Source organism: Melopsittacus undulatus, chromosome 6, assembly GCF_012275295.1.
Source record: "Melopsittacus undulatus isolate bMelUnd1 chromosome 6, bMelUnd1.mat.Z, whole genome shotgun sequence".
Taxonomy (NCBI): Eukaryota; Metazoa; Chordata; class Aves; order Psittaciformes; family Psittaculidae; genus Melopsittacus; species Melopsittacus undulatus.
The window spans coordinates 48549645-48576425 of NC_047532.1; the positions used below are offsets into that span (position 1 = coordinate 48549645).

General features: G+C 44.1%; 1 protein-coding gene across 3 annotated transcripts in view; it reads left to right on the top strand.

Moving 5' to 3' along the window:
• The window catches only part of TP63 (tumor protein p63), a 72033-nt gene that overhangs the window by 36670 nt on the left and 8582 nt on the right, over window positions 1–26781 (top strand). For 2 of the 3 annotated variants that reach the window (XM_031043072.2, XM_031043073.1), the window contains exons 3-8: window positions 10806–10992; window positions 12700–12815; window positions 13125–13234; window positions 13495–13631; window positions 14653–14735; window positions 15691–15827. In XM_031043072.2, coding sequence (XP_030898932.1) covers window positions 10806–10992; window positions 12700–12815; window positions 13125–13234; window positions 13495–13631; window positions 14653–14735; window positions 15691–15827 — 770 coding nt within the window. The remainder of the gene's footprint in view (window positions 1–10805; window positions 10993–12699; window positions 12816–13124; window positions 13235–13494; window positions 13632–14652; window positions 14736–15690; window positions 15828–26781) is intronic. The other variant, XM_005142319.3, reaches the window with a different exon arrangement.

Here is a 26781-nt window from a genome sequence, read left to right on the forward strand (position 1 = left end):
AGAGGCGCCGCACTGCTTGATTACTGTCAAGGGCTCAGTTGGAACTTGCCTTTGCTCTTTGGCCTGCAGCATTTATGTAGAAATTGGGGACGCTGCTGCTTGCTTCCAAAGCTTTGCCTTGATGTGTCCTGCCCACATCTTAGGCGGGGAGGAAGGGGGGGCTCACAGCCTATGAAGTAAACAGGAAAATTACTCACCTTAATGATGCATTTCACTGGCATTGCTGCTTTAAGAGCCTGTCAGATTTAATACTTTCTGTCTTTCCTTCCATCGCCTCCCATAGGTGTGATTAATTCTTTATTAGAAGGATGAAGTGGAGAAGTATCTGTAGTTTCCCTCAGGTGAAATAAATGTGGAGGGGAGAGAAAGAAGATGAGTAGGAGAGAAAGGGGATCACCTTTCTCCATTGGAGCCACTCAGTCTTTGTTGAGAGTACACAAACAGAAAAGCACTCATTGACTGACTTGGCTGGTGGCCCCTTATTTTATCATAACGTTGAAGTTCACAGCTGAGACCATTGGCCTCCTGATTAGCTAGTAGCCCTGCTCCATGTGGTGCAGTGGCTGGTTCCCCACTGAAGAGACAGCCAGGGAGTGGTCTCACACTTAGTCACAGCACAACATTGAAATAGGCATGGCCAGCCAAGAAAATACCCAGAGTCATCAGTCTGCTCAAACTGCTTAAGCATGAGCTGTCTGGAAAGAGTAGAAAAGCTGATCCTCACGGTTTATGGGGAACCAAGAGAGGCATCTCTTATGGCCATGTGCACAAGACTCAGTATGTAAAAAAAGGCCACCTACATCTTCAGTCGTGTTTTAGGAAGGGAAGAAAAAATTCAAATAATCTTTATATGATCTTCAGGCATTGTTTGTCCTTTAAGTAGATTCCATTGAATCGAAACCCCAAGTCAAGAAAGAGTGAACAGGAGAGATAATGTATCTGGGCAAAGGTGTTAAGTAGGACAGGTTTGAAGACATTAGACCTGATTTTAGCTTTGAATACCTTGAATTTTCTCTCCTGTAGCTGCCTATCAGAATGAGAGTGTGCAAAGCTGACCAGCCTACTTCTCCTTTGAGCTTGCCAGTGACCTAGCTAGGAAGATGGGCCCATATTTGACACATACCCTTACGTTTCCTATATGCTGACCCTGTGGCATTTTGCAACTAGGTCAGCCCTTTGGCATGAGCCAGAATTTGGGTGTAAATCTGTCACCATCTAGCAGTGTCCTGCTTTGTAGAGTGTTGTACTCTGTGGAAGTGTGCCTGACATCTCTGGGTCTGACTTTGCTCCTAAATTACAGGCTTGGGTGGTATGTTGCTGATATGTTGGCAGCAAAATTTCATTGTGTGCATTTTGGGTTTTTTGGGGGGAGAGTTTGGGGGTGTTTGGTTTTTGGTGTGTGGATTTGTTTGCTTGTTTGTTTTGGTTTGTTGGGTTTTTTTTTGTTTGATTGGTTGTGTTTTTTTGGTTTTTATTGGTTTTGTTTGTTTGCTTTCTTGCTGGTATTTTGTTGGGTTTTCTTTCATAGCTTGGCTTCCCTCTGCTGTAACAGATACTGTACTAATGACTTTACTTTCCTCTAAGATATTAATGACATCCCCTTATTTGCAAATGAGGGAACTAAAAAGAGTTTTGGAGTTGGGTCTTACATCTGACATTTCCTTGTATCCTACTTCCTCCCCTTGATTTTCAGCTGCTGCAGAGCTACCTGAGCCTATGACTGTATTCCAAATTGCTGAGCCAAAGCCTGTGTCTGCTCTGTAGGGGGCTGCAAGGCTTGACCTGCTTGTCTGAAACTCTGCAGCTGACTGATGTTGATGAAACCAGGTTGGATTTGGTGTGAGCAGGCTGATTTTGAAGAGCATTAGGTTTTTTGCTTTGCTATTTGCTTATTTTAGTTGAGCATGCACAGAAACAAACAGTAGGGATAACCTCTATGTGCTGCTGTTATTCTTTCCGCCTTATGGTTGAGTTCATCACCCTTTGACTTTCAGCAGGGGACAAAAGTGTCTGGGAGATGCACCAGAACTTGGTGTCTGATTACTCCAGACAGTGTTTCCTCTGGCTGGTTAGGGTTTTTTAGAGTTTGGCTGGTGGGATAGAGCATGCAGGAACATGTGGACTTGAAACAAATGAGGTCTGGGAGGCTAATCTGAAACAAACAACAGTCTTCCTCTTTGGCTGAACCTGAGACACATGACTGTAAGAAGGTTTAATCCCCCACGCCAAGCTAAGAGGAGGATTGAAGTGGACAACTTGAGCTTCACTTAAAGCAGTCTATGAACAGAACAGGTTCTGGTGCTCAGTATCTGAGGCTGAGACATGTGAGTCAGAAGTAATATGTGGTGGGGTGTATTTGCTCTCAGGAGCCCAAATATATTTTTCCAGTTCATTTCTAGAGTCCTTTATAAGAAAACTCTGGTTGCCTTTAAAGTACAAGTTGAATCAAACCTTTCTTCAGTCCAGCTTTGGCTTCACAAATGCCCTTATGCAGAGGCACACTGACTTGAGGGGCTGTCAAAACAGTGCTTTCAAAAATTAAACATATGCTGAAGGGCATTTTGGGGGTTCAAGTCTTGAAGGTTTTTACCTGTAGGTTTGGTGTATGCATTCTGGTGTAGTGAGAGAATTGTCTGGAAGGACTATTGCTGCTTATGTCACTGTCAGAGCATCTAGCTGATGTGATGCTTGGGGTCATACTAATCAACTTACTTACTCCATGTGCTTGCTTACATGAAATTATATGAACCATATGCTTCCCTGCATTACCTGCAAGCAGGTATGTGTATTTTCAATAGGTGCATATGCTTGTAACTTCAGTGTAGCACCTCATTTACGCTGGATTCCCCTCCTGCTAGGAGGATGTGAAACAGCTTAGTGAAGTTGAGCTGAGAAAGGAGGGAAGAAACACAATGGAGTTATTAGTGGAGCTTCTTCTACATTCACTGTAAGGACTAAAAATCTTGCTGTTAAATTCTTTTGATTCCTTTATTAATGCTCAATAATTGAAGCAGATGTTTCTCAAATCCAATTTTAACTAATGTTTTAGCTTATCTTGTTTTACTCCTCACTCGCTGGTCTGACAAATTTTAACATTTCTTAGTCATTAGATGAATTTGGGTAGCATGAGGGTGGACTTCCTGTAGCATATGCTTGTTAGTGTTGTATCTTCTTTAGTAGTCAAACTGACTGCTTATGTTGTTGTGCATTTGTGATACGGAAGTCACTGGGAGCCCTAGATATCAGCTTGAGAGGCTGAGATGAACAGGATAAAAAGAACCCGTGTCCAGTCCTTCCCCAGACCCCCCTCTCCCCCCCAAGCAAAAGCAAAACACAGAAAAATACCTAATGCTTGAAGTATAGCAATGCAGCATGAGACCCCATCCATGAGAAGCTTTATTTGCAAATTTGTCCTAAAGAAAAGGAGGAAGGAGACACCACACAGTGTTTTAGTTATGGTCTGTAAATTGATCATGTTTCATGTCAGTTAATCAACAGAGCCTATGAAAATAACAACACAGGGATGTGCAGTCGTGAGCTGGGTGACACGCTAATCCTGTGGAAACCAGCACAGTGTCCAGAGCCTGCAGTGCTTGCAAATCACATGTGCTTTGGCCTCTTACATTGCATCAGAGGGGACCATGCTACAGCTGGGATAATTCTTGGGTGTTTTGTGTGTGTAAACTTGTGTCTGTGAGAAGCTATCTGAAAGTGTACTTCAGACTTTGAGTAATAGCATAAAACACATGCTCCCTGTGGAAGCTACTTCATCCAGTGAAAATTCCCATGTTATTTTGTAAGGTGGGATCCTGCTATCAGTGGGCACTTACTGGAACCTAAAGGGGAAGATGTTTTCAGCATTGGCTTGGCTTTGGCTTTCAGCACATTCACTCTTGTTTCATCCCTTCATCTCACTTGCAAAATTTCCTGTTCGAAGTAGTCTATCAGAAGCGCGAATGACCAGACATGGTTAGCATCTGAAACTCATTTGGTACTGCTAGAATTTCAGTTTGGAAACTGGATACAATACACAAGCAGAGCATGAGCTGGGTGTGCAAGCTAAGGGCATTCAACTGCAGGAGTCTTATGGTTTTGGTTTTTAAGGAAAATAATTTCAAAACTGAGGCTAGCAAAGGAAGAGAATTTAACTGACAAAATCAAAGGTTTCCAGAGTGTGTTGGTTTGGGTTCTCTTGAAACAGGATGCTTTTCAGTTAATTCTTTTTTTGTTTTGATCATTTAAAAATATTTTAGAGCCAGACCTCATGACATCTTCATTTGTTGATGAAATAAGTCTGTAGATTGAAAACTTGAAACATAAATGCCCTCAAATGTAAGATTGTAAAGTTTTAACTATTTCACAGTGCACAACTAGTATGAGAAAATAGCAGTGTTATTTCTGTTTATCATTGTGGCTTTGCAGCAAGATTAGGCAGGATATTCCTAAAACAGATACTACATCAAGCTATTTTTTAATTCAGATCTCTGGGACCCTCAAGCGAGATGCTGAAATACGGTTGTGTGAAGGAATTATCTCATTTTCCTAAAGAAGGGAGAATCTAGTGAGTGCTCTGAACTCAGAATTTGGGGGAATTTCAGGGGGTTTCCTTATATCATGACCACTTTTGTGTGTCTCTGAGCACCGTCTTCTCGGCCTGCTTCAGCCCCTTCTTCTGAGGCAGAGCACAGGGCTGGGGCTGGGTGTTAGCGGGGTGGTAATGGGGGTCTGGACGCGATGCAGAGGAACTCGCAGGTGGTTGTGCGTGGCGGTGGGAACACGGTGCTGGCACTCTCTGCCAAGGCGAGTGAGCACGCCGCTCCGCGTCTGCTAGAGGTGGGGGGGAACTGCTTTTCCCTCCTTTCGCATCGCGCGGTGAGCCGCGGCAGCGCAGCCGAACGCAGGCTTCCCCGAGCCCCGCGGCGGGCGGCGAGGGGGATCTGGCGCACCAGCCGCCGTCCTGCTGAATCCGTATCCTCAGGCTACTTTTCTCCGTTCTCCTCCCAGCCACCCCTCCCCTTCCCCGGTTGCCTAAGCAGGGCAACGCACACACACACACACACACACACATGTATATGTTTTTATCTATTAATTTATTTTTTCACGAAGGTTTCCGAGGTGCAGCTCCCGGTCCAGCGTCGGGAGTGCCGCCCGCCCCGGCGCACTGATACGCTGCTCCCTGCGGTTTCCCCGCGGTTTCCGCGGCGCTGCCCGTCTCCACGCCACTCGTGGGTCGCGTCCCCCCATCCGCGCTGACGGCAGGGGGGATGCGGGGCCCACCTGCCTGATGTCAACATCTCGGAGGGAGAGGCTGGTCAGGAATGTGCCGCTCCCAGCCCGGCGCAGGTAATTAATCCCTGCGACTGACAGGTGGCAACAGGCGGCCTTTGGCTGCGGCTCCTGGGGAAAAGCGCTCGGAGGAAGGATTTTAACAGCTTCTTAGCTCCGGTCGTGCGCGGCGGCAGGGCCTGCGCGGGGGCAGAGGAGATCAACGGGAAAATGAAGTTTAAGTCTGTGCAGAGGCGGACGCCCTCGGGTGAATCGCTGCCCTTCCTCAAGAAGGGATAAAAGGATGACATGGTGCTTTTTTCTTTGCCCGGGGGTGGAAAAGTTTGGTAAATGTCTGCAAAGCACTGGTGGGACTGCATCCTCCCGGGTATAGCACGATGGTTTCCCTGCGATGCTTAGAAGGAATGCTCAGGCAGGAGATGCTCAGAGGCCATGTCTCGCTTGCTGGTGCAGTGGACTGTGTGTGAGGCAGTGGGTTGGTGTCACACATAGTGGATCTGTAGGCATGTTGGGGTTGGTGATCACTGAACCTGTCAGTCATGCCCATGGTTTGAATGTCTGTTACATCCACTAGCAGCGAACTGATTCCTTTTTTCTGAAGTCTGACAAGGTAGAGCACCTCAAACTGGAGTTGGAATACATTGGCTAATAAGTGGTGTGTTAAAGTTCTGCGGAGCCATAATCTAGCTGGATATATCTGTGTCTGCAGCACTCCTGATAGAGCTGCTCTTGGGCTTCCCTGCTGAGCGTCCTTTCTGTACAAATCACTTCCTAAGCCTGTGTGTGCATGTGCACACACTGGTATCTGGTGTCCTCCATACTCTTGTTTGTTGTGAATGTAAAGGTAAATCACTGTTCATCAAAGCAAAACCTTTCAAGGTGCATGTGTAAATGCATTAGGGTCCTATTCTTAATAGGTAGCTTCCTTTTTTTTTTTTCCCACTACCTGTTTTCTCCTCAATGAATAAACCTTAAACAGAAGATTTTCTATTTCTTTGTCACTCTGTGTCTCATCTAGGACCATTTTGGTGCAAGTAAATGTTGTTTTCCCACTCTTCTAACTGGTTCTTTTCTCCCCCTCTTGGAGTTAGTTGATAAGGGGAAAAAGCATAACAAACTGATAGCTTTAAACACATCAAGTAAAATAAATGTAGTGTTTAACTGAGTTGAACTAAAACGTGACTACTTGAAAGAAGTTTGCAAAAGATTGAAAGACCTGTTGATCTAAGCAGAAGGGGCTCAGGGAGCTGTCATGCCATAAGCCAACCTCTGGGATCACCTTCAAGTTGACATCCATCAGCATTCATAGAGCTGACTGAACCCCACTCCTTTTGAAGACTTATGGGCTGTAATCCCCCAGCTAGATCAGATGGCAAAGCAGATACTAGAGGTAGATTTCCAAAGCACAGTTTTGGGGATTTTGCTGCATCAGTTTTGCAGGTAAATTGAATTCTCAGTTAAAAGCCATTGCAGCTTGATTTGAACCTTGCAGTTACTTTCAGACTTCTTTCCAGTAAAAATTCTCCTTTTGAGAGGTGAACAGTGGCTTACTTTTTCCTTTAAGCCCCTTGTTGACACAACTTCTGGAGAAGGGGCTTGCTGAGAAATGGGACAGGTGTTGCCTGATGATAGCTGGTGTGTGTGCATTGTGATACTGAATTACCAGCCAGGGTGCCAACAGTGGATAATACAGTATGTCTGCACAGGCAGGTGGGGAGGGCAAAGCTGCAGGCCCTGGAATGTTTCCTTCTTTCCTTTTAAGACATACTATTAAGCAAAAAGCTAAGTTCTTAGCAATCTCTTGAAGTCTGCTTATTTGGGCATGACATACAGTACTTGAACACCAAAGAGAAATCTGAGCCAAAGCTCTTTCCTCTCCCTCTCAAATGGTTACACGTTGCTGATATCCACTCTATTGTTTTAAACAGCCTTCTGGCCTTTATATCTGGTAGAAGTGGTGTTTGTGCTTCTCAGGCTGTTGGCACAACTTTTGTTCCTGCTGCCCTATAATGACTACTCTCATCTTGCTAAATGATAGGCTTGTTGATTGGGTGAAGCTCATTTTTGGTATTTTTGTTCCCAATTAATTTGTTTTCCTATTCAAGTAAGTAACAGAATTGCATTGATTTATAATCATGTTTTGGTTTTCTGGGAATTACTGATCTTGTGTTCTTGCCCCTTATACAAAGAGCATCTCTCAGTTCCCATAGCAAATTGGTGAGCAGGGGGACTGTCATCTCCTGCAATGTGGGGAGGTCTAGAGACCAGCGTGGAGAGGCACCTGTGCCAAGAGAGACAACCCTTGCCTGCAGGCACTCTCTGAATGCACAAACAGTTCCTGCCTTGGGTTTGGGTTTGGGTTTTGGTTTGTTTTTTTTTTCCTGCAGCTTATTTGCTTTGAAATCTATATACAATATCCTGTCTTGCTCTGTGGATATAGCGATTATCACTGATCCAGTACGAAGTCACTATGACCTAGTTGTTGGCATCTATTTAAGCCAATAAATGGCTGGGTGTTAGGTTACCTACGGTTGCAGCGAAGTTGGCAGGGTGGGAAACTCAAGACCCTTGCTGTCTGACAGCAGGTACGCCATGAATGGATTTACGCGGGTGTTAAATGACCGGCTGCTCAGTGTTTACACGCTTGCAGGCGGCTGTACTTGGGGTAGATGTGAGATCATGGCTGTATGCCATGGCCCCCAGGCCCATGTAGTGCCCATGAGGCTTGAACTCTTCTTGCAATCAGTTGACAAAAAGGCAGCACAGCCATCCTTCTGTCTTGTCTGTCTCTGTGCTGGGTACTGCTGCTTGCCTCCCTGTGCCCTGAGCATGTCCCAGAGCAGAGGTGGGCTTCTGGTAACCTTCCTTTTCTGACATGCCAAGTTCAATGTGTGTTGGCCAGAGACTGAAGCTCTTGAGTCTGCCCTGTGTTTTGGAGATATATATATGGATATTTCTTTGTTGGACAGGCTTGCTCATCATAACCCATTAGCCCTTTCCTGCTTGCTTTCTGTGAATTTAAGCTACAGGTCTGATGCCTTCCAAGGTGGTTGTAGCAAAAGGAGTTTGACAGTTGGGGTGCCAAAGGGTGAATGAGAAGAAAATAGCTTCCTTTGCTGGCAGAAGGACCTCAGTGTTTGATCTGGACTCTCAGTATTCATGCTGCTGTTGGGCTCCTGTCCTTCTGAAAGTAGCAGTTTTTAGGTGTTTTTTGGGGGGTTTCGTTTCTGGTTTGGTTTTTTTTTTTTTGGCATTTCCCTTCCCCCAGCTTGTAACCCCATCTTTTGTCTTTGAAGATGTTATACATAAAACTACAGTCAACACTAACACCCCTGATATGTGACGAAGGGGTGTGTATCTCCTTCCATTTGTTCAATTCTCCGAATGCCAGCAGACACCAGACACTTTGGCTCCTGGCGTGTGCTGTGCCTTCCCTGCGCCACTGCACTTCCATATTTATGCTTTCCTTTCAGCCCATGGCCTTTGGGTGCCTACTTTCTTTACACTTCAATTATATCAAGGCATCCAAGTGATTAGGTGGCTTTTTGAGATTTTTGAGGCTTTCTTTCCTTGAAATCTTCAAAATGCTATTAGCAAGCTGATGCATTGAGCGAAACAATGCTTTCTAAATTTTCTTCTTTTAAACCTAAGTGATTCTTTTTCTGCTTCTTGAGATGAAAAAACAACATAGTGAGCTCACTCTTACCTTCAGTAAGGAATTGCGTTTTAATTAAAAAACAATAAGGAATTTCAAGTAAAAAGATGTACGATATAAATCACCATCCAGATCTGTTTCGCAACTTTTATTTTTGTAATTGTTTGGCATGTTCCCCATTTCCGCGGGCTGGGTAAATCCTTTGTGGGTTTAATCTGTAGCCTGGAGGCACATAAAATACATTGCACAATTTGGCCTTTGCATTTTTGAAGAATTTTTTTCCTTAGCTTAAATACCTGTAGCATCCTTTCTGCCATATGGACGGGTGGCGTTGAGTGAGGAAGGAAAGGATTGGCTTGGCTTATTTTTAATCTCTCTCTCCTCCCTGGTGTGTCTTCCAACTTTGGTTTTTCCTGTGTTAGCAACGTGTGTGTTTTGAAATGCAAGTAATCCCTGAATATTGCTAGCTAATCCTTCTGCTGCCACATCACCCACCACCCACCCATGCATGCTCTGGCTCTTCTCATCCCAGCAGGGTGGATGGCCATGTCTTGCTCTCAACCAGTATGAACCTGCCATCACTGTGTTTGAACAGTTGGGTCTGGGGCTGTATCAGCCATGGCTGCTAGAGATGTATTTTAAGAAAACAGCCACCTTGGGGCTTTCACTGTTTTTCTGTGCAAGAACTGAAGAGATGGAAGTGGGGAAATACCAGCAATTCCTGTGGGTTACATGGTTAGAATTACTGGAAGAGCTCTGTACTTCTAAATGTGTGAGCACCTGGAGAAAACTGAAAGCCTCTGAAGCGAGGCACTGATGGAAAATACTGTGTTCTGGAACAGCAGAGGAGACTGGAGACTCAAGACTCTCCTTCATGAGGGACTTCCAGAAAAATGGGCTTGGATTACTGAACTATGTAAGAGTTGCCTTGCAAACCATTCCTGCTAAGCACATGCCCTTGTTTCAGTGAGGGTGTTTGAACAGAAACCAATGACTTCAGCCCATGCCTTGATATTTTGCTGAGTAAAGTTTTCCAGATGTGAACATACTTTGGGGAAAAAGCTGCATCACTGTTACTGCTTTAGAGGGGAACATCTTCAAAGAGGTATGCTTCAAGTTAGCACAGTGAATAAGAGCATCTTGTTCTGCTCCAGGTGTTCATTGCACGTTCACAACTTCCCTTTTGGAGTCAACTGCTGGGTTGTGCTCTAGGTCTTGCCATGGACCTGATCTTTGGAGTGTTCACCTTTTTTTGATTATTAAAAAAAAAAAAATTTTTTACCTTTTGTGGACATAATATTTTGAGTTTAAAAGTGTGGAGATTGCTACAGAAGTAGTAAGCAGAGGTGTGAGAAGTTTTTAAAAGGTAACTAAAATGTCAGATTTGGTAAAACTCCCAGATTCGTCAGGGTCTTGCTTTCATGTGTTGTTCAACTTGAAGGCTGTTTTTATTTCAACTCTCTACAAAAGTAGGAAGGCTTCTTACAAAAGAAGATGCAACACCTTGTGTGTGGCTTCCAGGATTACAGTGTGCTGTGAAAGAGTAGTAGCCATTTTGTTAGGAAGGTAATGTGTGTCTCTTGTAAGAGTGAATGTGTCCCCAAGAGTAATAAAGACTATTTGTTCATGTAAAAGTGATGCTCTTTAGGAAAACTAAGATGTACATTTATATTCTGCTATTCTAAACCAGGCAAAGGTGTAGAGCTTTTGCCACTTGTCTGGAAATGTGGCTTTTGTGTGATCAAATGCAATGCACATGCAGTAGCTGGTGCATTCAGTGATATATGCAAACCCATCTCAATCCTTCTGGTATGCATTCATTCCTAGCTGAACATTCTGACTCTTTCTCTGTTTCCTCATCCAGTATTCCACTGAACTGAAAAAGCTGTACTGCCAGATCGCCAAGACATGTCCCATTCAGATCAAAGTGATGACCCCGCCACCTCAGGGAGCTGTTATCAGGGCTATGCCAGTCTACAAGAAAGCTGAACATGTCACTGAAGTGGTCAAACGCTGCCCGAACCATGAGCTGAGTCGGGAGTTCAACGAAGGTAAGGAAGGCAGTGCATTGCTGGCAGTCCCTCTCCAAAGCTGCTCATCTGATGACTGCCCAGTGTGGGGATTTGGTGGCAGCTTTACAGCAAACCTGCTGGAAGCAGACCACCCTGCAACGTCTTGTGCAGCTTTTTATTTCCCAGGCTTAGCAGGAAGCTTCATACTATACTTTAGCTGTCCCTGTGCAAGCATGTCCTTGGGAAGAAAGTACTGAAATAAATCTCATGCCTGCCCAGGTTGGATGGATGTCTGTCCTCATGGCAGGCAATGCCCTTCTGGAAGCCTTTCCCTGCTCTGCTTTTGCTCCCGTGATGAGAAGCAGCTGTTCTTGTGTTCAGGAATGAGCTTCCACGTTGCTGGGACAAGGATCTAGTAACAGGATGCAATATCATCTCCAGCCCTTAATCCGTGCCTCAAAGACAGAGGTGCTGTTTATCTCTGGCAGAATAACACTAAGTGCCAGCATCAACTGCAGGCAACCTTCCTGTACGTTTAACACTATTGGTTCAATATTAATGTTTTAATCTTTTACTTGCTGCTGCTTGTGTTAGCAAAGGAGCAGCAGTTTTAAAAATGTCCTGGCATTTTCTGCAAACTCATAGGCTGGGCTCTGTTTTGCCTTGGTCATGGAAGTTCACATAACTTCAGATAGGCATCTGTTTTATTCTATGTGCATTATTTATCTCCTACTGTAAAAAAAAAACCCTTGTTGGTCTCAGTTAGCAGGATGTCTTAGGAGCCCAGATCCCTTTGTTGATTGCAAAGCAGCCATCTAGACAAGCACAAAAATTAGCAAGGACTTAGGAGTGCAAAATCAGAGCAAAGTGGACAGGTCTTCAAAACAGTTTTTCATAGTAGAAAGTGCTTTTCTAACAGAACTGGATTTTATGAGGGTTGATACCTGGGTCAATACTAGAGTTTTTATGAAGAAAAAAATATAAATTTTTATTCTGAAATAATTATTTCTCTAGAAATATGATGTGTTTAGGTTAAGAAATGAGCAAACACAGCTGAAACAAACGCAACAGATTTTTGAGATGAACCTGTAATAGGCTTCTCTCCTCAGAATTTAGTCATACGCTGTAGAAACACTGAAGAAAATTTGCAAGAAGGAGACTTTAATAATTGGAAAGGGGCCTATAAACTAAGAAGATTATGTTCCCTTCTGCCAGTGCTGTAAGCAATTGGGAATTTTCAAGTTGACCATTAATTAAATGCATATTTCTCTTGCTATTTGAATCTTTTTTAGCTCCTTAGGATCAAGACTGATAGGAGACAACAGAACAGGGCTAGCAATTTATAGAAAAAAAGAGTAGGAATTCAGACTTGCAGGAATTTGCTTTGTTTGTGTGTTTGGGGAAGGGAAAGAAAGGCTTTTGCCAGGTGTGAAAATCCACATGGAGTTATCTTCTGGAAGAGTTGCTGTGAGCTGCCATTCAGTTGACATTTGGGCTTGCTTAGCCTGGAATCATGAAAACTCATGTTCAAGTTTACTCACAGGTATCCAGTGTGAGCTTGGGAAAGACTGTTGCTTTTGTTGTCTGGCAGTGGGGATCTTGAGAAGGGATGCTTCAAGGATTGGGAGGCATGTGTGTGCTCTGATAGTTGGATGGTTTATTTTGGTGGAAGATCTTGCTGTTTTGTGTGTGATCTTGCTTCACTAAATGGTGTCTCTTGTATTTTTTGCCTTCTTGCCTTTGCAGGGCAGATTGCACCTCCCAGCCACCTGATCAGGGTGGAAGGGAACAGCCATGCCCAGTATGTAGAAGACCCCATCACTGGGAGGCAGAGCGTGCTGGTCCCCTATGAGCCACCCCAGGTATGTTGTGAGCTCAGGGTGGTGGCATCCCAGTATACAAAGGGGTGGGGGTTGAAGGGGTCAGGATCTTGTGCTTTCCTCATCCTCATCACAATGAATCTCTTCCTCATCTTTGTCAAAAATGAGCTTTCAAACACCCTCTCTATCCTTTAAGAGTAGGAGTTTTTAATTTCTTTTAAGAAATCCTTGCAGTGTGGTCTGTTTCATGCTAGTCTGCAACACAGCTGTGTAAGTACCAGAGGAGAGCCTGGGAAAAGCAGAGCTTTCTATACACCATTTTTTCCTGCTCATCTCCTTTGTCTCACCCAGGTTGGTACAGAGTTCACAACAGTCTTGTACAACTTCATGTGTAACAGTAGCTGCGTGGGAGGGATGAACCGGCGCCCAATCCTCATCATTGTGACACTGGAAACCAGAGAGTAAGTAGTGCATCACCTTTGCTTTGCAGGTGGCCTTCGGGCTGTTCTTCTGTTTGGGGCAGCATTGCATATATAGTTAGTGACAGCTTGATGCAAGGGGCTGTAGGATAGTTTTCAGCTCTCTGACTAGCACCTGGGATATCCTGACTGGGAAATGGGAAGTTTGGGTCTGTCTGTGCATAGTCTGGTGTGAAGCTGAGGGATGCTGCTAGCCTGCATCTAAGTTGCCAGCTGACATTTCCTTTCACCTCTCTTCCCAGTGGGCAAGTCTTGGGCCGCCGATGTTTCGAAGCCCGCATTTGCGCTTGCCCAGGCAGAGACCGCAAAGCAGATGAGGACAGCATCCGCAAGCAGCAAGTCTCTGACAGCACAAAGAATGGTGATGGTACGAAGCGCCGTAAGTAGCTAGCAGAGCTGGGCAGATTGCAAATCGTGGGTGCAGGTGCAGCCTTGGCTCTTGTGCTGTGGGGATGTGCGGTGCTGTGCATGGGCTTGGAGGCAGGAGGGCATTAGACATCTGTTCTCCCAGGATCAATCAACCTGAAAAATGAGCTGGTGTTCACAAGATGGGTTCATGGGCTCCCTTGCAGCACTGCCTGTGTTAGATTAGACCTGCCAGCAGGTCAGAATGGGGTGTTTATTTGCCACCCTAAAATTTCATGGCTGGGATTCTGTAATCACTTTTTTAACCTTTACTGCTTCATATTGGGACTGCACTGTCATTCTCTGCTCCTTCTAGCCAGTGTCTCATGCTGCGGTATGTGTCTTCCAGCCACAGGGATCTAGATTAAGATTGCATATAAACCTTCCTGTGCATCGGAGGTGCTCTGGCAAGAGACTTCTCTGTGCTCTAAAGAGTGCAGTGTACTCATCAGACAGCACAACATGGAACACTATCTTTGGTTTCTCACATATGCTTAGTGAGGTACTAGGCTGAATGAGGCAAGATTGGAGAGGGGGCTTTGTTTTTGCAGTGAATTCTGCATGCTCCCTGCCTGTTGTCTTCCCTTCATGGATCAGTGATCCACCAAACAGCTCCTCAGCACTTTTACGCCAAAGCTCTCAGTCTTTACTACAAAGAGCCAGGACTTGTTCTAGGTATGGCTTTCTGGGGTTTTGCCATATATCCAGTGCTCTTTGGCTGATATTTTCCCAAGCACTATGGCCACCCAGCATCCACAAAGCCATATCTGCCTTATGGAGCCAGAAGCGCAAGAAGAGTTCTGGAGTGTCTTAGGCCAAGATCTTTCCAGAGCACTGCAGATCTGAGACTTTTATGTCCCTTTTGTATCTCCTTTTTTAAAATTATTTTTTAATTTTTTTAATTTTTATTTCTCCACACGCAACCCTCCCCCTTTTTTTCTTTTTTTTTTTCCTTCCCCCTTTTTAATAGGATGCTTTTGGGGTTTCTCTTCCAGCTTTTCGACAAGGAACTCATGGCATACAGATGACATCTATCAAGAAAAGACGTTCCCCAGATGATGAGCTCTTATACTTGCCAGTGAGTTCTCTCTTTGCATTTACTTTGTTTAGTATCTTCCTCTATGACTTGAGGCAAGTCAATGGCTTACCTAGACCTCAAAGAGAACTGAGGGTCGGATGTATTTTTGTATTACTTTTTTTTTTTTGTTTAATCCTCTGAGCTATCTGTTTTAAATGCATATTCCAAACAAAAAAATACAAAAAAAATCCAGTAGCTGCTGACTAACAGTGGCTTGTGCGAGTCAGATGAGAATATCCCAAGGGATCTGTCTGTCCTGGTGGAAAAATTACGTTGGAGACCTAACTGGGTTTCCTCCTCTGTCATTTCTGGATATGTGGCACTTCCTCTAGAGATAATGCATGTTGTCTTACTGACCAAGGTGGATGCTTCTGTGGCTTTTGTATATATTACCATTGTAAAGTAGTGATAGAAGTGAAATATGCTGTATTGTGTAGGATCAGAAAGAGAAAGAAGCATTTGTAATTGGCCAGTTAGCTGCTTTCCCATGAGCCACATTTAGTTTGATAAATTACAACCATGGTGTTCCTGCAGGAGAAGGGAGATCCAAACCCAGCACCCAAATTCAAGTACTTATTTTCCTCAATGCATGTAAGATTCAGCAAAAGATCTGCTTACCTCTAAGACAGCTAAAGATGTTTTCTGTCTAATGGACTGGATCAGAATATTGCTTTTGGTTGACATAGATTTATATTGAGCCAGATGACAAACACAAGATGTTCACTAACCTTCAGTGTCAGATTACCACTCTTCAACATTATCTGCTTTACCTTTAGCACAAGGTTTAGCAACAATGTTTTGTTGCATATCATTGTGTATAAACAGGGTATTTTCATCCTGCAATGGTTGTTTACTTGACTGTACCTAAAGCTTACTAAGGTGGCTGTCACTAAGGGCTGTAGATACAGTTCTTTAAGGCTTTCTCTCCTCTGCCTCTCCTTTTCCCATGATCCAGGTGAGGGGACGTGAGACTTATGAAATGCTACTAAAGATCAAAGAGTCCCTGGAACTTATGCAGTACCTTCCCCAGCACACGATTGAGACCTACCGGCAACAGCAGCAGCAGCAGCACCAGCACTTGCTCCAGAAGCAGTGAGTATGAGTGCGCTTGCAGTGAGGGTGGTGGGGAGGAGGGAGAGAGGAGAGAGACACAGAAGGCTTTTGCACACTTGCTGATAGGGATGTGGTGCTCATCTGAGGGCCGAGCACTTCTACTGCAGTGCAGTATAGTACTGCCCTGGCAAAATCTTTTCCAACAGCATAGCTGCTTGTTAATTCTGTGGTCAGAGCTGGTAGCAACTGATGCCAGAAGTTTAGCCAAAGCCAAGTTTCTGTACGGAACTTGAGAGACTCTGAGTCTGAGATCCAGATTTCATGACCTGTGCAGTAGGACAAAGCAGGCCTCATTTCCCAGGCACATGTCCTGACTACTTTCAAGGTCCCCCTCTATCTCTTGTCCCACACAGTTCACCTTTTGGCTTTGGAGGGTGAATGGCAGGTTAGTGCCTTGTTCTTGACTTCCAGGCAGAGCCTACCATGCAGTGCAGCAAGGCAGCGCTACTGAACAACCTGCACACAGAAACCGGCTGCCTGTGCACACCTGAGCTGGGGGAGCATAGGCTGGGTGTGCTCTTCTCTTGTCTGGTAAATGGGAACAGCAGCAAATGTGTAGCTATCCCTATGCCTTCTGCAGAGTGTCCATCTGGGTATCTTGCCAGGAGCACGTGGACCTGGGAGTGTGAGCACCAGTTCGGCTGAGTGCTTGAACCCTGCTGTTGTGTATCTCTGGTGCTGTTGGAAGGCTGGTGTCTTACTGGGATATAACTGCTGTAGGTTTCTCAGCTATAAAACAGGAAGCTGAAAGTTGGGAGCCAGAGTTAAACACATAATACATTTGTGATCAGCGGGAACTTCAAAGAAAGACTCTATATGTGCAGTTTTATAGTGTTTTTAGAAATTGCACTTTGTCACTGACTCTCCACATTGCACATGAGAAACTTTCCACCCAGGCAGGTATAGGCCCTATCTGAACTCAGCTGGTAGAGCTGTGCCAGGATTACTTTGGGTGGTGGAAGTGCCAGGAGGATGGGGAGAAGAAGAAGAGCCAAATAAGTGTCTGGTTTCCATTTTCCCCTCTGTTCCCAAAGCTTTGCAGTTGCAGACACTGGGTCAGAGAATGACTTCTCAGACAGACTGTAAATGGTGTCGCTTGTGGGCATTGCTTCACCTGCCATATCAAGTGACAGAAAATAGCCACCCAGGCTGTAGGTAGCCGCCAGCGGTAGTGCTTAGGATTTCACATGTTCCTGCTGGTAAGCTCACGCGTCAGGAGGCTGTGGGTATAACTCATTCTCTGCAGAGGTTAGCAGGAGGCCAAGACACCACATAAGTCCCACTTGAGCCTGTAGGGATTTATTTTGGTGCCTTGGCCTTGTCTCAGGACTTCTGCAATGCCACGGCTTTCTGCCAGATCTCTGCATGTGTTCACATTTCAACCTGTGTGTATTTAGTGTCAGCTGGAGTCTTGTGGAGGTGTGAAAAAAGCCTTGTGCCATGGTTGGAGTGTCCAGGGGCTCTGGATAGTTTTTGGGGCACTTAAAATTATAATTATTTTTATCAGTCGTCTGCACTGTTTGTTTATACTATAGCTTGTACTTACTAGCTCCCAGGCATTGCCAACTTTGTGCACTGGCTGTATGTCTTCAAAGCTTAACCTGAGTTACAGCCATCTCAGTTGAGAAATGGTTTTGTAAGCAGAAATGGATGGCAGCAGATGACTGCTTTCCCTTGCTGCTGACAGTTGCTTTGCCATAATTACTGTTTTCATTCTTCCTATATCAATAGGATGGGTTCCTGGCAACTGAGGTTGGTATTTGTGTTACCTTTAAGACCAGCATGTGTAAGTCCAGCCATTTAATTTAATGAAACTTCTTTTGGCATGTCTCCTGGCACTTGTCCAGTTATATACTCATTTTTCTCAGCTGCTGAGAGTGCTCAGATACTGGGGAGAAAGATTAAGAGCTCTTAAAGATACCAGAAGTGGGGAGAAAAATAACTTTGAGTGTTTGTCCAGAGCTGCTGCAGTTGTTACTGCCAACAGCTTGCCATCAAGCATCAATGCATGTTCAGGCAATAGCTACATAGCTGCAGTTGGGTTCTGGTACTTTTTCCTCTATAATCCATAGTTTGACTTAAGTTCTGAAGGAATGTGCTCAGGGTGAAGGGGCATTTAGGCTGAAAAGACTCATAGACATAATTCTACCCCAGAAAAGAACTGTAAATGAGCTTTAGGTCTCAGCATGAGAATGAGGAGAGAAAACATTTCGTGGCAACTGGTTTGGGTAAGAGCAACCTTGAATGTGAGCAGGTTGCTGGGAGATATACTACCACTGCTTGCTTGTCAAGCTAGTAAAACTCAGCAGCACAGTGACACCTTTGCAAGTCTATTCTGGCTTTAAAAGAAAATGCCTTTCACTTTGTAAGTAGCGATGTACTTTCAAAATTCAGTCTGATTTCTTTCATTCAAAGTGTGTGTTAGAATTGGGAGCTAGGAAAGTAAATATGTAGTGACCAAGTTTGAATGTGTAGGAACCTGTAGGTACTAGCAGGGCTCTCTGGGATTGGGCTGTTTGCGAGTTGCCTTTGTCTCTTTCTTCTCAAAATGGAGCTGCACTGCAGTGCTCCACAGTCAAGCCTTGATGGAGGAATTCCTTGATTTTTTTCAGTTTAATTTTATGAGCAATGGTTAACATAGAAAAGCTACCTAGGTGTTTGGGAAGATGTTTCCCTTTTGTTCCTACAACATGGAAAGCTGTATTTTTTTAAAAACTTAGAAAAAGGATCAAATCATAGTGAAAGTAGGTTAAAAAGATAAATCTGTCATTTGGAAAACAACTGTATAATTGCTTTCATGCACATATACAGACCAGCATTGCCTTTGGCAGGTCAGCAGATGCAACTGTCTTACTGTTCTGGACTAAAAAAAGCAAACCTAGAAGTAATCTAAAAGCATTGTGTCCCACAAAATGACCAAAATACTGCAATGGTTCATGTTGTGCCGGACCTCACATCTTTCTCTGTCTCATCTCCTCTCTCTGTTTGCTCCTTTGTGCATGGTTTTCTTGCATTTACTGTTATGCCAAATACCTTCATGATCATAGGTGGGAAGTTTTGGGTTTTTTTCTGCTGCAGTTTCTAGTCTTCCATTTTCAGTGCCAAATCCTGGGGCCCATATTTGAACAACAGCACGCTTCCTTTTCACAGTCTGCCTCCATTTGTTTTAAACACTTATTTGCCAGAAGATCCCTGCTGCCAGTGGTGGCTTGTGCATAAAAGTCTTCTTCGATAGACTGCTGTGGAATACAATTACCATCAATATTCCAAGGGAATATCTGCACAGCATTTAAAGTTTTCACTGGAAAATGCTTTTTCATATACAGCAAAATTTCCCTGGTGGGTTTCACACTGCTGAGCACTGTTGTCAGTCTATATTTCAATTCCTTGTCATAGCATAAAATCATAAAACATTTCATGTTGTAAGGTATGCATAAGGATCATCAAGTCAAACTCCCATGATTGAAAGGGTTTCACAAAGTCTTCCAATGGCTACCAAGAAGAGGGCTCTTATGTCCAAGCAGGATCTTATATCCCAGCAAATGCTTCTCTTCTATCAGCAGCTATCAGCCCACTGGCTGCCTTTCAATCTAGTGAGTAGCACAGCTCATTATCCAATGAGAAGGAATTAACCTCCTGAGTGAGGTATGACATAGCTGTTATTCAGCCTGGAGTGTTCTAGTGAGATGGTTGCTGCAAGGATCCTTATATTTGCAGTCACAGGGAGGGGGTCTGGTGGGGAAGGTGTTCTTCATACCTCCACCTAGTTATTCTCATTCTTGGTGTGGAAGCTAATAGTGGATTTTTGCATGATTTTGTTTGGTTTCATAGTGCTGTGCTTGCATGCATTGTGAACTGCAGGCATTCAGACAGTGTTCTCACTAGAGAATTGCCAAAATGAAAGTAAGCAAGAAAAAGTGGGGGATTAGGTATATGAAGACATGCTGCATTTGCTTTGCTGGCTCTGAGGGAGCAGTGCCTTCTGCATCAGCTGGCAGCCTCACGGACCCCTTGTCTTTAGTGCAGAGGGTCCCTCAGCTTTGAAAAAGAGAGTATTTGAGATGTAATCAATATGGCCCTATAACAGAAAGCACCATCCTTCCTCCCTAGCACCAGCTTCTGGGTTTTAAGTAATTGAAGTTTGAAGTGGGCTCAGTGGAAGCCACTTCTATCCTTTTCCCCTTTGGCTGAGCGCTTTTTTGCTTTTTGTACTTTTTACTGGGAACTGTATCGAGACACCATTAGCTAGCATGAGATGGGGACACAGAAATCAGATTTTCCTATCAACTAGATCTTTTTTTTTTTTTTTCCTTGCCAAGTACTCACTTGTATCTGGGGCTTTCCAGCTTTCTAAATCTCCCTGTCACATATCCTCACTGTGGGTGCTAAGGCATCTGCTTTTCCTTTCCTTCAAAGCCCATACTGTGATCATGAAGGTGGAAACTGACTGTTTCTCTCTTGGTGGCTGGTGAAAGGTCCTATACATTCATCTTTTTCTTTTCTCTGGTTCCTTCTCTACAGTCTCCTTTCGGCCTGCTTCAGGAGTGAACTCATGGACTCAAGGAGAGACCCTCCCAAAAAGACTGATGCCATCCTAAAACATTCCAGCCCCCCCAACCCATCAGTATACCCATAAACTGAGCTGGTGGGGTCACTTTGCCCAGCTGGCAGGACTAGAAACAGTGGGGCAAATGCACAGCCTGACAGCAACAGAGTAAATAGAGTAATATTCTGAAGGGACTCAAAATTTGCAAAAAACACCAGACATTTGTACAGACCTCTTAGCTGTAGCCCATAGCATTGGGAGGTCAGGAACCACAACGTCGTCTGTCTTGATGTAACGTTTTCTTCCTGTTTTTGTAATGTGTTGATACTCTGTATTTGTGAAACTCAGCAGTGTTTCTCTGAGCAGGTCTCAATTTTAAAATGCCTCTTGTCTTGTTTAACTAAAAATGCGTTTATGGGCTGGGGTTTGGAGTAGAAGAGGGGTGCTGTTTAAACAGTCTGTGATAGTCAGTTTGACCTGTTTTAATGCTGGTCATGCAGTAATAGTACAAGTAGCTGAAGTATTTGTACTGCTGTACAGGAGGCAATAGTTATATGAACTGGCATTGGTAAGAAATCCATTTGATTTTTGGTTGGGTTTTTTTTTTTTTTCTGTAGAAATGTCCACTGATTTGTCATCATGAATTGTTTCCCCTTATTTCTAATCTTAAAGGGTCTGACTCTGACATGAAAATTGTAGAGAAGACTGGGTGACTGAGTTTGTGCCAGCATCCCTGGCATTCATCCAGCTTTGCTGAGTTTAGGAAGGTACTTCCTGACTCTCTGGACTCAATCCAAGTGGGCTGAGCTGCACAGGTTGAACATGAGGTTGAAGTCTTTCCATGTTATGACATCCATGAATTCCTGCTCCCTTTGCAGCTGAGGATGTAAAGGGCAGTGTCCAACACTGCTTGTTGCCCTACCTGTGAAAAGAGGTTTGAGCTTGACCCTTTCCTTGCAGATGTTCAGCAGTTATTAGATGTTGTCTTAGAGTTTTCATCAACCATACTGCATTTTACTCCATCACTACAAACCTCATAGTGCAAAGGGAAAGCCGTGCCAGCACATGCCTCAGGCCATGCCCACCTTGTCCATTAATCCTGCAATCAGTGGCTTTTGCTTGTTGTGTACATGAAGTGCGTCCTCGCTTAGCAGCTCCTGCACAGAAGACTTTTTCAGCAAGGACTTGTAAATCCTTGCACTGCTTGTATCAAACGTTACCTCTGAAAATGATTTGTATGGAGCTTAACAGAGGACTCGAATCATTTAGAAACCTCATTTCTCAGTGTCAAGCTCAGACTAGCACAAAGTAGAAATGATCAACATGCAAGTAACATGCCATGGACTTAACCTGGCACTAGGTGTGGATACTGGTAATGGGGGAGGAGCTATTTGAGAGTGGGAATGATGCCTGCTGGGGCTTTCCCCACTGGGAGGTGCTCAAACACCCTTACATGAACAATAGCCCTTAATGATGGTAGAGAAGTTAGGGTTAGGGTAGTCTTTCAATCCACATTTTCAGCCAGTGGCATCTCTCCTGAGGAACTCATGTTCATGGCCACAGAAAACCGTAGTGTGAAGAACTTACTGAAGGTACACGAGGAAAGACATCCCCTATGAGCTTGTGTCTACCCATATCATAGAATCATAGAATAGTTAGGGCTGGAAAGGACCTTAAGATCATTTAGTTCCACTCCCCTGCCATGGGCAGGGACACCTCACACTAAGCCATGCCACCCAAGGTTTCATCCAGCCTGGTCTTGAACACTGCCATGGATGGAGCATTCACAACCTCCCTGGGCAACCCATTCCAGTGCCTCACCACCCTAACAGTAAAGAATTTCTTCCTTGTATCCAATCTAAACCTCCCCTGTTTAAGTTTCAACCCGTTACCCCTTGTCCTATCACTACAGTTCCTAATGAGTAGTCCCTCCCCAGCATCCCTGTAGGCCCCCTTCAGATACTGGAAGGCTGCTATGAGGTCTCCATGCAGCCTTCTGTTCTCCAGGCTGAACAGCCCCAACTTTCTCAGCCTGTCTTCATATGGGAGGTGCTCCAGTCCCCTGATCATCCTCATGGCCCTCCTCTGGACTTGTTCTAACAGTTCCATGTCCTTTTTATGTTGAGGGCACCAGAACTGAACACAGTACTCCAGGTGAGGTCTCAAAAGATCAGAATAGAGGGGCAGGACCACTTCCTTCGCCCTGCTGGTCATGCTTCTTTTGATGCAGCCCAGGATACATTTGGCTTTCTGGGCTGCAAGCACACACTGCAGCTGCCTCATGTTCATTTTCTCATCGGCCAACACCCCCAAGTCCTTCTCCGCAGGACTACCATGAATTTCCTTTGTGCCCAACCTGTAGCTGTGCCTGGGATTGCTCCCACCCAAGTGTAGGACCTTGCACTTGGCATGGTTAAACATCATGAGGTTGGCATCAGCCCACCTCACAAGTGTGTCAAGGTCCCTCTGGATGGCATTCTTTCCCTCCAGTGTATCAACCAAACCACACAGCTTGGTGTCATTGGAAAACTTGCTGTGGGCACTCTCAATCCCACTGTCCATGTCACTGACAAAGATATTAAACAAGACCGGTCCCAACACCGATCCCTGAGGGACACCACTTATTACTGGTCTCCAGCTGGACACTGATCCATTGACCACAACTCTTTGTGTGCAACCATCCAGCCAGTTCTTTATCCACCGAGTGGTCCACCTGTCAAATTGATGTCTCTCCAATTTAGAGACAAGGATGTTGTGTGGGACAGTGTCGAACGCTTTGCACAAGTCCAGGTAGATGACATTAACTGCTCCACCCCTGTCCATCATCTTTGTAGCCCTATCATAGAAGGCCAGCAAATTGGTCAGGCAGGATTTGCCCTTCTTGAAACCATGCTGGTTGTCACTGAGCACCTTGTTGTTTTTCATGTGCCCTAGCATGCCTTCCAAGAGAATCTGCTCCCAGATATTGCCAGGCACAGAGGTGAGACTGACTGGTCTGTAATTCTCCGGGTCATCCATTTTCCCCTTCTTGAAAATGGGGGTTATATTTCCCTTTTTCCAGTCATCAGGAACTTCACCTGTCTGCCATGATTTTTCAGATATGATGGCCAGTGGCTTTGCAACTTCATTCGCCAGCTCCTTCAGGACCCGTGGATGGATTTCATCAGGTCCCATGGACTTGTGTACATTCAGGTTCTTAAGATCGTCTCAAACCAGATCCTCTCGTACAGTGCACCCACGGTCTAGATTTTTACAGTCCCTGCATCAATTGTTGAAGAGAAGAGCTCAGTCACAAATGTCAGTGATCCGTAGCCCCTGAGAAATACAGGGGGCTATGCTGATACTGATCAGAACCTGTGTGCCTGCAGTGCAATTGATACTGGGTTTATTTGGGGCAGATGTGTGCCCAGCTCTGGTACACTTTTGGTTAGGTACAACCTGAAGAGAAGATGCCTCCCAGATATAGAGTAAGCCCCCTGGCCACCCACCAAGGAAAAAAGCCTGATACAGTGGGAGAACACTTTTAACTCTGAACATCACATCATCTGCTTCCAGGCAGTAGAGCTGTGATCTGAGCAGGCGATGACTCGTACTAGCATCATCTTTGGGAGCCATATCACATCTCTGGATATCTCCTTCGTTGTCTTAGCAAGACTTGCTCTACCATAGCAGTGTGGGGGAGGGCTGATGGAGAAAAAAACCCAGAATTGTGATTTAGTATAAATTATTTCTAATTAAGCACTAGGAGTTATTTTTTTTTCATATAGTTGCAGCTCTATCATTGTTCCTTGTGTAAAGCTAACCAAATCAAGTACCTCTCTACTTTGCCTGGAAACCCCAAGAAGGACTTTAAGATTACAAAGCAGGTAACTATTGTTCTGTGCCTTTTTATTTGTGAGAAGAAAGGCTATTCCTTCCTCTGTGAAAGGTGGGAACCTGAACTGCAAATGCAGCCCGATGTAGGGTTACGGCATTGTCAATCTGTCCTTCCAATGAAGGCTTATTCCTGGATCTTGGGTCTGTCTGTTTGTGGGTGGCAATACTGAAATATTGCAACAAACACACACAAACCTGTATCTAGAGCTCTGCTCCACAGCCTGTCCACCAGCAAGTTTGAGGAGGCAGCCCATCAAAAGGTACAAGATGTCCACAGCCCGAGCAGGGAGATTCTAGCTCATGCTTCAGTTCATTGTCTGGTCTGACCTCTAGGAAATCTTTGTACCATGATGGACAATAGAGCACCTGAAACTTCCACCGAATAAGAATCTAAATTATTTAAAACTTACTGCTCTCTGAAAGGGCTTTCCTGTTTGTCCTCCTTACTGATGATAGTGAAGCTGGTCTTAATGGTGACTTAATGTGCTCTTCAGCTTACAAAGTGGTTATCTTAAAAAGTACTTTATTTTTTTTTATCAAATAACATGAAGCTGGAAGTGATTGGGGTTACTTCATAGTTGGTCTCCTGCATGTAAAAGAAGAAAACTTTTTCCCAACTGTCTTTTGATTAATTCTTTGTCATCTCTGGGCCTTTGGAAAAGTCTTCTTTTCAAGGAATAACAGAGTGGAATAATAGAACCTTATCAGTCAGTGAGGTTATATCACATCACATAGTTGATATATATCCACTCCCTGTATTATAGCTCTATTTTCTGGAGAGCAGATTGCATCTGCTGCCTGCCATAGGAAATTCCCATACCTGAAATGTAAGAGGAATCATTATTGCTGCCTTTGCCCCTGTGTTGTAGTTAATATGTGTCTAGTGACCATCAGGGCTCCTCCTTTCCATGATCCCATTTACACAATAGCTTGTCCCAAGTCTACAAATCACTTGTGTGGTTTAATGATGCACTATTGCTTGCTTTAGAATAGCAGCTATTAGAGAGCAAGGGTATTGCTCTGCTTTTTAATGTCTCACTTCATGGGCCATCAAAGCGGATAAGTGCAACTGAGCATCATCTGTGTCACTTGTGTGCCATTACTAGGCCACATCAGTGACATCCCAGTGTTCCACAGCCCAGTGGGCAACCTTACATGAAAAAAATGTTACGAATGGTCATGTTGATCATGTGTCAGCTTGGGATATAATCCTTGCTGCTCCTTCTGTGGCTAGTGTAAGGAAAGGCAAGCCCAGAGCTGGACAGCTTTGATTCTACTTGGGTCTCTCTGCATTGTGACTAGCTCTAGGTCTTCAGGGATAGAAAACTGTAAGCACAAGGGCTTGGATGAAATCTTAAATGCTCTGAGCCTGAGCTGCCCTATTCTTAATGGACTTTAATTTGCATTAAGACTGCTTACAGGATGGTGTACTCATCTAACGTCAATGAGGAATCTGGGACTTGTCTACTGAATCAGGTAATTGGTCTATCCAAGTAGTTTCATGCTTCTGGTGAATGGCTGATATCCAGTAAGCTGGGAAAGTGCAGAATTATATAAGGTAGCTTGTGACCTGAACTGTGCTTCTTATGTGGGAAAAGGAATTTCCTTCCTTACCTCTTGAGGTGATCACTATATGCCTTGAAGCATCACAGGCAATTGCCCTCATATAAGCTTGCATAACTACAAATGTTATTGGCTAAATAATAACACGGCCTCTTGAAGGGAAAAATATCAGTTGCAGAATGTGACTCAGGGCCTTTCATATCAGACTGTTCCAAGAAATTATAATAGTCTCTTAATTGAGGTCCTTATACCTTGATATTAAAATGCATTTCATTGGCAATGATATCAAAGAAATGTTAATGCTCCTACTTCTAATCTTTCTTGAGACACAGTAAGTATAACTTTAATGAAAATCACTGTGCATGATACTCTTATAATACCTGGGTTTTTAAAAAAGGAAAAAAAAAAGAAATATATTTTAAATGAATCCTCAAACACCATGTAGTCTGTGTGTTCAATACCAAACCATTTTCTTGTGTTTCTGAGGCTGTTGCTATATTGATGTGTGACATTCATTTTCAATAAAATTTTGCATCTTGGTTTATCTTGGAACTTTTCTTTGACTAGATGGCTTTCTCCAGACCTTTTACATATCTGCTCATGTGATGGAATAGTTGAGTTGAAATGAGCATGGGTATGAAGAAAAATGGGTTTGTTTCCAATTTTATTCACTTGAGCTTGTCTTCATCTTGATTCTTATGAGTATGAATGAGATAAGAGTGGAGTCCTTAAGCTGTATGTTAAAGTATGCATTTGTTTCCTGTGGTGTAGATTGCTTTGGGTTGGCTTCTGTTTGCCTGTCTTTTCATTTTAAATCCCCAAAGTGTTTTCTGGTCTTCTAACTAGCTTTGCTGAGATCAGTGTTGTGGAGATGGCAAAGTTAAGCCCACTACTGACCTCCCTGGAGAATCTTGTTTCAGCAACAGGCATCCTTGGCAAAATAAATAA